At 45.9% G+C, this 10,728-nt stretch overlaps 1 protein-coding gene across 1 annotated transcript; it reads right to left on the bottom strand.

The window, feature by feature from the left end:
- Nucleotides 1-1,454: 1,454 nt before the first annotated feature.
- Nucleotides 1,455-10,431, bottom strand: LOC119658637 (venom prothrombin activator notecarin-D2-like). The gene is made up of 6 exons (XM_038066170.1): nucleotides 10,186-10,431; nucleotides 9,847-10,122; nucleotides 8,133-8,237; nucleotides 1,945-2,085; nucleotides 1,641-1,807; nucleotides 1,455-1,589 (listed from the first exon to the last, which is right to left on the bottom strand). The coding sequence occupies exons 1-6, from the start codon at nucleotides 10,309-10,311 to the stop codon at nucleotides 1,490-1,492; spliced, it is 915 nt and encodes a 304-aa protein (XP_037922098.1). The 5' UTR covers nucleotides 10,312-10,431; the 3' UTR covers nucleotides 1,455-1,489.
- Between the last annotated feature and the right edge of the window lie 297 nt (nucleotides 10,432-10,728).

Below are 10,728 nucleotides of genomic sequence, written 5' to 3' on the forward strand. Positions count from 1 at the left end.
TGAGATTGGGTACCGTCAGGGGCTTCCAAGCAGCCGAAAAATTTTACCTGCCTCTGGAGGAATCTACATTTTTGAACGTTTAGGATAAGCCCCGTCTGAAGGAGACGCTGAAAAATGCAATCGAGATGTTCCTGGTGTGCAGATTCTCAAGAGGAAGCGACCAAATATTATCCATGTAGACGAAACAGCAGTTCGAATTTCGTGGATGAACCTCTGGAGTCCTCGAAGAGTCCGAATGTCTTCGATAGTGACAGGGATTTGATGATACCCCCACATGATATCCCCACATGGACGCAATTCACCGTTTGGAGTGTAGAGGACCAACAGCTATTAGATAGTCTTCAGATAACCTGTTTCATTAAGTCTTCAAACTCTCTCTTCGCAACACCGAGCTTCTAGGGTGAAGGTGGACGCACTTTTGAAAATATTGGAGAGCCGGCAGTGCTGATGTGGTGCTGCACATTGTGCTCAACCGGCTTGGGGAAACTACTTTCCATAGTAATGTTGCGATAACTTCTGAGGAGTGTGCGAATGCAGCGGTCGTAACGACGTTGCGAGGTCTATCAAAGCCTTGCTCTGCAAGTCCACCAGCAGCCCCTAGTGACACAGGAAGTCTGCGCCTAATATGGGGGATGCTAATGTAGCCAGGACGAAACACAACGAAAACGTTCGGCGCAGTTCAAGATTGGCGTTCACCTGCCTATAGCCATAGGTGCGGATGGGAGAAGAGCTCGCGGCCGCCAGTCGTAAGTTCTGCGGAATTAGGGTGTTCGGGTGGGGTACAGAGAGAACCGGCACCTCAGTGCTTGTGTCAACCAGGAAGCAGCGTCTACTTAAGGGGTCGAAAATTGTAAAGCGACATGGTACTGCGCTTCTGGTAGCTCTGCACCGGGGCGCCCAGCGAGTCTAGTTTTTCTCCCGTTGAAATTGCATCCAGTGGTACATTTAGTCGCTTGAGCTCGGTACTTCCGATAGTACCAACAAACCGCCGAGGCCTATGAGGGTCATGGCGTGCGATTATCCGAATGTCCTTTGCGGGAAGCAGATCTCGATTGTGATTTCGAACGAGATATACCTCCCTAACGCAAAGTACCAACCGCGTGGTTGAACAGCGTAGCGTCCGCCGCGACAACCGCCAGGGCAAATTTTGATTTCAGCTGTCTGAACTATCCAGCCGAATTGCGTCGTCAAAAGGGGGCACCCTAACCGCGAGTACCGCCAGCGCTGGGCGTCCATCTTCTTTCTGTATCGCCTTCTTTGATATCTGCAAATGTTCCTAAGGACAATATTGAACACTTTGTCCCAGCCCTTCCTCTTTTACTTGAACTTGGGACCAGCATGGTGCATACATAGCATGGCGAAGCTAGCCTTGTCTCGTACACTCAGCTCTTCATTAGTTATCCTTTTAATGAAACAAATGGAATCGAAATCATTTTATACAATTTTTTACTTTATTGTCAATCATGTCTGGTACCAAACATCCCTCTCCCTAAAATAGCGACAATTGACAAGATTTTTTTAAAATAACTTGAAGAAGAAATCCATAGATGCCGTCCTCAAGAAGTTGGAAGGAATGCAGCTTAAACGTCCTGCCAAAAATAAAAGTTAATTATAGGATGTGCTTACTGGATTATCTCTACCTTGTTGCGCTAGATTCTTTCAGTCCGTACTTAAGGTTACCGATTATCCATTCTCTGTTAAACGTAACATTTGTATAAGACGACACTCGTTCCTGACCAGAAGAGCAGATCCCATAGTGATAGTTTTGCCGTGTATAGCCACCTATGAGAGGCCCCCCCGAGTCACCCTAAAAAAGCACAGGCAGATATTTAGATATAACTTCAAGTTAGTACGCGAAGGGCGTAACCACTGGGATCTCTTTTCTCAAACTCCGTGAGGAGGAGGAATGTAGAAAGTGGGTCCCGCTTGAATATATTTACTTACGAAATTTATAAACGTTTCAGCGCTGTAGACGCAATAAGTCGAATTTTTCAGGAAGGACCTATCACACATACGTGAATTTATAGTAAATTTCCCATAGCGAAGTTTTCTGTCAGATTTGTTATATCCGTCGGGCCCTTCTACCTATAATATTAACGGAAAGGTTGGATGAATTTAATATTTTTCTCAACAATCTCGAATAATTGGGTCCATGTTATGACTTGCTATCGATTGATTGCTCTTTGATGGTACTTTAGCAGACAAACTCCCATGTATCACCTTTACTATGCAACTCATTCGATTGAGGTGTTAAAACGCTAGTCATGCCTTCGCCACCATAGAACCTAACAAACAAATCGGAATACCAGAAGGTGGTCTTTCAAACTTTTCAGATTCTCGGTTGGATAGGTTCTGAGAGCGAGACCTGTTACATTTCTTGAGAGTCATATTTTGAGTCCTTTCTCCCCTACGTTTCACCTGATGTCAAATATGGAAAAGTACGAAGTGAATCTTTTCATTTGATACCCCACATAGCCATATTCTGTGTAAAAAAATGCAGCCCCCTTTCGCATATATGGGGGGCCTCCTTACACTCAACACAAAATGGCGCCACTTGTTACATCTAAAGCGATTCACAAACCACACGTTCTCACCAAATTTCATGACAATCGGTTTAGCCTTTTCTGAGTAAGTGGGGTGTGACAGAAGACAGACGGGCCTGTGAGGAGTTCTCCCATCAGGCGCGACTGTAGTTGGTGGATAAGGGCATACCTTTTTTCTGACTGTGCATGGGCTAGTGTTTATTCATCTCTAGTGCGTGGATCAAAATGGCTATGGAAGGGACTCTCAGAAATTAAAATCAACGCGGACGAATTGAAAAGGAGTAAAGTTTCGGTGCAGGGCCTCGGAGCCCCAGTACCGTCGGCTTGGGGGGACTCGATATCCCTCGACGGCAATGTGTCGGTGGTGGGCATCTTGACCACTGTGGCTTCTAATTCTACAAGCATTTAGATTTGTAGAAGGAAATGTACAAACGAAGGACAACTCATCCAAGAACACCAAGTGCAAAGACAAGAATGATGGGCTGAAAGGAGATAACCAGCCAAATAAGGCGATTTCGACCTCCATCGCATCTGATCCAACAGCAGGAAATGGATCATCAATTTTATGATCTCATCCAATACCAAAGACGGCAAAAGAAAACGCTCAGGGTAACTCAGCAATTGAGAAAGGCGAAGGAGTCTGTAAAAGGAGTAGCCTGACTGGTGATAGCCACACCCTGTTCGAGGTGGCCTTACTATTAACCAAACGCTACGGATCCAGACTGATTAGTTGAAAAACATCTCCCCCCAATCCAAGGTATCATGCAATCTGCGCCCATTGGATAGTTTGCAGTCGGAGGTAACTGACTGTATTCGCACGGAGCCTCATTGATACCTGGTCGCCTCAGTGAGTAAGTTTGACCTTACCGTGCTGCGGGTGGCTATGAACCCCTTAACCTCCTTACCCGTGAGAATTAAATGAGTAACGTTACAAAAATAAAGAAAATTACAACAAAACAAGCGGGACCCGGTACGGCACACAAACTGGTTAACCAGGCGGAAACTCATCTCCGAAATACTGAGAGCCACCCAAGTAGGGAGAATTTCGGGGCATCAAGATGTAGATCTAAGGTCAAAATTGGGATACTGTGAGGACAACAACCGCCAAAGACCACTACTCAAAAAGCAGGGACCAGTAAGAGCACGTCTGAGATCAATACATCAAACGTCAGGTCTCAGTGACGCAGGTGCTAAATGGTATCTGTGTTATCTGAGGGCCTGAAACTAAAAGAGGCCCTTATGATAGCTCAGGGTAGATCTAAGCCATCTTTATCGGGGCCAAGGAAGCGGGGAGCAGCAGAGATTGTCCCACATGAAGGGAATGCTCCCAAAAATCCAAACCTGAACCCAAGAGGGGCAAAAATGCGAGCAAGTGAGGGGTGAACACAGCAGTCAGGAAGCCTGCCATTAGCTCGACTGGCCATATTGCCAAAAATGTTTCCGAGCAAATGCTTACTTGTGAGGAGCAGGAAACCTTCGAAGACCTGGTCGTCAAGCAAATGTACAACGGATGCACTGCGAAACTTGTGTTCATCGGGATACGCTTTCGACCACCACATACTGGTGCACTGTGCGACGGAAGAGACTGCAGAGGGGCTTAGGACCATAGCTCCTAAATTGCCAGGCTGGGAAGGAGCTGAAGTGTCAACATATGCTGGGGATGATATAGCAGGAGCAGACATAGTGACTTTTTTCTGCCGATAGCTGGAGCAATACAAACTCTACGGTTTGTATGGACCTCCCCATGGACCTCCTAATCGCTCAGGATGAAGATCTTCATACGCAATTATGGATAGTTTTCAGAATCAAGGTGGAGGGGAAGGATAGACTCCTTACGATCGAAATTCGAGATCTGCAAGGAGAAAGCGTGCAGGTAATTTGGGACTCCTCTTGCTAAAAACCGAGAGCTTGCGTAATTCTTAAACGTAATTTAAGATATATATGTCTATCATAGGTCCTGACTGAGACCTTGTGGCTATCCAAGTCGAACTGGAAGCCGGGAGGAGCACTCGAGGCATCGGGCTACTTTCCAGGAGACGATATCCGGGTTCCACCGAAACTAGTCGCTAAACTTGTGAAGTACTGTGAGTAAAGGGCGTTACCACTTCTTGCGCCACCACACAGTCAGCGACATTAATGGAATAGGCGAGTATCTTCTAGAATTTATTCTTAGCAATAAGCTAGAAATATATTACATAGGGAACACTCCAACTAGGGCTAGTCAGGAATTGGAGAGTGTCGAATGAGCCCTCTATATATGATCACAGAATAATCAGATTCGACATTGATTGCAATCCTGAAATAAAAAGTATAATAAGGAATCCCAGGAGAACGGATTGGGATTCCTATGCAGTGCACATAAGCAACAACATGGCTCATGTTCAAGAGCGCGTAATCTGGGCAGAAAGAACCGAACTCAGCACAGAAGCCAGGGAATTACACAAACTCCAAAGACTGGCTTGCGTGTGTATCAGTGGGGCAATGAGGACATGCCCAACGGCATCCTTGAAGGTCCTTCTGAGATTAGGCCCTCTCCATCTGCACATAGAGATGCAGTCAAGGAGGGCAACCTTCAGGATGGTCAAGAGTATCAGTGAGATGGAGAGCTGCCCAAATCGAAGGTAGATTGACATTATTTCTGAGCGGTATCCCGAATTATTGGTATCAAGGGATAACATGACAACGAGGTTTCACTTTGATAAGAACTTTGAAACATGCAGTAGTAACAAGGCAAACTGGGAGAGCGTGACTGCGACATACGGTTTAAATTAGCAACTGATTACTTGGTACACTGACGGATCTCTCACACCAGAGGGAGCGTGTGCCGGGGTCATTGGTCTAAGGAAAATGTACTTGTAGCCAATGGGTAGGTATACTAGCATATTCCAGGCGGAAATATACGCCATAGACAGATATGCCCCCTTTAATCTCCAAAGGAACTACAGGGGGCAGAACATTGCTATTCTCACCCACAGCCAAACAGCGGTCAAGGTGCTCAGGTGAACTCTAAACTGGTGTAGGAATGCCTTGAAAGAATGAATACACCCGGCTCGTTCAATAAGGTCTGGATACTTTGGATCCCAAGCAATGTTGGGTTGGAAGACAATGAGGCAACAGACGAACTAGCCAAGAAGGGAGCAGGGCCGCCTTTACACGGGCCGGAACGCTTCGGTTGACTCGGAAACGGGTTCGTGGCTACGACATTAAAAAATGAAGAGGAACAGTACAGAGAACTATACCGGCGGGTCTACCAGGAATGGAGCAGTCCAGGGTGTTTATTGTGGATATGAACCCAAGGGGCACAAAGGATTGTTCAAACCTCACCAAGAAGAACCTCCGAATCATAGTAGAAATTCAAACCGGTCACCGCCGTTTAATCTGTCACCTAGGGATATCTACGGACACTGCCTGCACAGATTCCTGTGGGCAGCCGCGCTCGACATTCAACCACATGTGCTCGTTTCCTACCATGGAAGTAGCTCTGCCACAGAGCTAATTTCTAGTAGCCACACTCACAAAGTTTCAACAACACGGACGACCAAACTAGGTAATCAAATGCGCCTTTGACTAAAAGTTCTTCACATACATTAAGGTGTTGCCGTTAGACCTGCCAGTACGAAGCCATACTGCCTGCCTGACACCAGATAGGATGTTTTCGCCCCCACTCGCTGGACCATAATCCTATCCAGGGCCTTGCCAAGCAACATTCAAACAGATACTAGACATTAGATAGGATAGCCCGCCAGGTGGCTTTGTATATCTCACCAGGCATCCCATCCCAGCCAGGTGACTTCCGAGACCTGAGTCTCACCATGATCTCCCCGATCTCATAACACCTCAGGGGTGTGACGTGACCGTCACGAGACATCGAAGCTCGGATCTCAGAAATAGTTCACCCAGCAAAGCACAGACACTATTACGGCATGTCAGCATGGATTCACCGTTCACCTTGATTCCGGCTATGTCGTGATTACGTTTCCCTCTACATATCCGGTAGACCCTACCCCAAGAGCTATCACTACGCTCACCGACGAATCGCCTTCAGCCTGCTGCTTTAGACTGCCTCAGTAGATCTTTATAAGACGAACCACCTCACCTCGGCGAGCCTAAGTTGGTCAACGTCAATATCAGTATTGACAGCACTTAGACGACGCGCCCTTTGGAATCTTTACCCCAGACGACGGACTTCCCTCCGCTCAATGCGAAGAGCATTCGTTCACCACGTGACATGCTGTCAAGACCTCCATTCGGGCTTCGTAAGCATGTCATCAATGACCCTACATACCCACTCGTTCCTTCAACAGATTAATCTTTTCATCTGGAGACAAGAGCACAAACTCAGAGAGGGAAAAGCAGCCGACTTACTCCTGCATTCGAGCAATATATCCTAACCACGCGTATTCCGACGCGTCGGCGTAAGCGAGAGATCTACACCCATATTCATACCTCTATTGACCAGCACGACCTCAATGCAATGCAGTGCATCCTCCAACAATCTCCGTGACTGAACAGACAGGTCATCTGTGAAGGGACAGTACATGTTCAAGCAAGACCACCGTCCTAAATGCCCCGTGATTGGGACACATACGCTTCACTCATTAGTGAGACTCTCAACACAGACGCAATTTAGACGCGTATCATCAATGACCCTCTAGCCGGAAAAAACAGGACTTTGGTTTGGTGGTAGTTTTTAGTTTGAGACCGGGCTTGATCACTCTCGATTATTGCCTTAATTGTCCCAACCTTAGCTTTCATCTCCTCCTGCAGTCCAAAGAAAAGATTATCTGCTTCGAGAAGACCGAGGAGCCTCCGGTCATTCGCCCTGAATGTGGAAATTAGTGGGTCGTTTCTTTTGCAGGTCTTTCGTCGTTTTTCCAACGAGCCCATCCTTCTTGTAATTCCTCTCAAAAACCTGCGGCTGCTTGAAAAGATCCCTTTTTTCCTTCAGGATCGTTTCGGCCATGTCTGTCAATAGTTAGTTCACTTGGAGACTTGGGGATTAGGAATAGGATTTCATCGATTTTGAGAAAGCTTTCGGGAGCGTAAATAGGGAGTGTATCTGACGAACTGCATCGATTTGATGTTATTTGACGCATAGACGACACTAGATCTGTCTTCGCTGCTCCAACATCAAGACTAAGTTGGGACCGTTCTGTATTAACGTTTGTGTTGCTATATGGGAGCTACCATGTGGAAAGTAACTCCCACTTTTATTCAAAAGCGTCAAGCTATCGCCAAACTTACCTACAACGTTTCATTAAGGAACGCTGGCCTGATACTGCTTCGAACATAAAACCAGTTGCCCATGGATGCGATCAGAAGGCAGAGGTGACTATAATTAGGTCAGATATTAAGGGGAGTGGGTCAACTACTCTCACAAAATGGCCTGCGAGTGGATCGGCCTAACAGCCCTTGGTGCAGAATACTGAAGGAGGATTTGGTCTCCGGAAAGTCCTGCAAGGAGTTGAAGTTGAGGTTAGCGAAATTTGATAATGATAAACCGAGCAATATAAAATGAATTCCTTTCTTATGACGAGGGCAACAATCAATCGGTCAAGTTCTATACATTCACCCAATACTTTTCCCTACATTTCGACCGAATCCAATGGCAATGCATGGGGACAGATTCGGAAGACTTTCGCTCGCCATCGAAATTGGGGCCACATTTGACGATAGGGTAAAAGCCTTCTCTACCTGAAAGTACAAACATTTGCTGAATTAAATAATAAATAGTAAGTAGGAATTTACGATAAAATATTATACGAACTTGTCAACCCCTAAACATATCCTCCCCTTCTTTAAGGAAGTGGCAACTAACTCGCGAAACTCTTCCACACAATATGACTCACAGCTAATATTTGCAATTATTTTTCTTCATAAATCTGTCTACAGAAAACTACCCTAGCTCCGTTCATTCGTTGTTTCACCTAAGGGTCGGAAGAATTTTTCGTGTGCTTGACTCCGTCACTGCTTAGATGCAGGACACTTATTTGTAACTTACGTGGTGGTCAAAAGCTAATATAAGCCGCAAGGCAAAATGTTAATTGGTACACAAAAGGGAGCATAAAACCTGGGAAGCCCCTGCTGAACTAACACCAGCAGCTCCACTACCAAACCCTATCTCCACCTCCACATGGTAACCGCTGGGAGTTCTTTCTTAATGAAAACCTTCAGACGGAGAAGTATGAAGGTGAGTCTCCCGCGCCAAAAAGTGAGGACACCAACTGGTCCCCAGGTTGGGGGGTTGGGTAGGGCTGACAACTATACACGGAAGACAGAAGTTACGGAGCCAAGAAAGGAGGGCGGATTATACATTGACAGACGCGGCAATGAAAACCGACGAAGGATTCGCGCATTTTCTCATCAAAGGTGCGCTCCCCACAGAGATCAGATGCTGCCCAGAAGCTAGCCGATACCCTGTCCCATTATAAGGCTGACGTGAAAGCACTACAAGACTTGCGCTGGAGGGAGAACGCTTTTCTGCAGAAGTGGCCATCCAGTAAACCAGGTGCTCGGAGTTGGTGTCCTAGTCAGCCAGAAAATGAAGCCTGCTGTCATCAGCTTTGAAACATCAACCAACGAAATATAAGCCTCGTCCATGCTCGCCCCCCTTATACAGGAAACTAAAAGTGATCCGTGATGCCTATGTTAACGAGAGAGGTACTGTGATGATATTGACATTATTGGTAGAGCAGCCTGAAATATGCAGTCCACCTTCATCCAGATCGAGCAAGGGGCAATTGCCGCGAGACTTTGGGCTGCATATTAATGAATACTAAATGAAGTCCTTGGTGGCAAGGTTAGCGCCAAAAATCAAAGAACCAACAACATCGAATTTAACTGGTCAAACCAGAACATTACAGATAGGAGACTAAAGCTCTGAGACCGTTGAAAATTTCTCCAATTTAGGGTCGAAAATTACAACCGGTATATCACGCCGAAATCTGCGCACGGTTGTTGAGGACAGATTCTGGCTGAGATGGAGCGATGGCGTAGGTCAGGACGTCAGACATCTTTTATGGATATCAAATTGGTGGACGTCGGCGCAAAACCGGGGTGTTTGGAGATCCCTACAAAAGCAGGCCCAGACCGGATACCGGTTGTTGTGCTGCTGATGATGATGAGTAAATAGATATTTTAAGGCAGCCCTTCTAGTATTAATTTGCAATGTGTCCGTGTTTCTGCTAACATTACTCTGCAACTAACTTGAACAAATTTAGTAGCACTTCTAAATAAGCAAACGGACCTCTACTACTCCCAAGCCAAGGAGGAATGAAAACGAAAGTTAGCTTACAAATCTCACCTCAAGTATCGCAACGTCAAACTGGTCATTTATCTTCCCATCCTGCCCAACTGCTCGAGGATGTTTGGTAATTGAAGTGACCCTTCGCAATTGCCTACTCGATGGCGGCTTTTCAGAGCTGGGTCTAAGTGGATCAATCTCCCCCGCAAGGACTGATATCCTCCTAGAGGAAGAGCTCCCCCTGAAACAATGCGCTGATGTTAAAACATTTATTGGCGTAATCAGGGTGCCACTGCAGAAGGGTATCCTAGATCCATAACTCCTAACAATCGCAACCTTAAGGGAAGCAAAATGACAGATTTAATAGGTAGTTATGGTTAGGATAAAATTCAATCCAACCGCAAATGGGAACTGTCCTAACTTCGCCAACGTTCCATTCACAATACGATTCGACGGACTTTCTGCATTCAATTGTAGTATTAAACTGAACGAAATCAGAATTTTTAATAAAGACAAGTCTTCCATTACGAAAGAACACACAAATTAAATTATTTAGAATAAAATAAATTTAGAAAATAAAACAAATTTTTAAAAAGAGTCCAATTTGGAACAAACGTCAACTTTCTGTTTGTCCCATTTTCACAAGTCAGTGCCTTCCACGTTTCTAGGATTACCTAGTGTGTCAATTGTGAGCCATCTCGGGATTACCTAGTGCGGTAATTGTCAGCCATCTTGGGGGAGTGGATTCCACTGCATGGTGTAGCCAACAAAGTTATTGTCATCCCTTTTTAATGTGTCACTTATCCCCTGCCAATTCCACCTTCCGATCAGATAACGCACGGGCGTCAGGCCTTTGCGTCGCCCAAGTTCTGTGTTTGCAATAGTGTCCGATGTTGTGAGTGCTGATGAAGGTTTGGAACCTTTGAGTGAGTGGCTTCATTA

Source organism: Hermetia illucens, chromosome 1 (genome assembly GCF_905115235.1).
Source record: "Hermetia illucens chromosome 1, iHerIll2.2.curated.20191125, whole genome shotgun sequence".
Lineage (NCBI taxonomy): Eukaryota > Metazoa > Arthropoda > Insecta > Diptera > Stratiomyidae > Hermetia > Hermetia illucens.

Bases quoted from the DNA above. Each gene is read 5' to 3' on its own strand.
- LOC119658637 (XM_038066170.1), bottom strand. From the start codon at position 10,311: ATGGAAGACTTGTCTTTATTAAAAATTCTGATTTCGTTCAGTTTAATA. The intron at 10,123-10,185 runs GTTGGATTGAAT...GCTTCCCTTAAG, and splicing joins TAGGACAGTTCCCATTTGCG to GTTGCGATTGTTAGGAGTTA. The intron at 2,086-8,132 runs GTAGGGAAAAGT...TTAATATTATAG, and splicing joins CCATTGGATTCGGTCGAAAT to GTAGAAGGGCCCGACGGATA.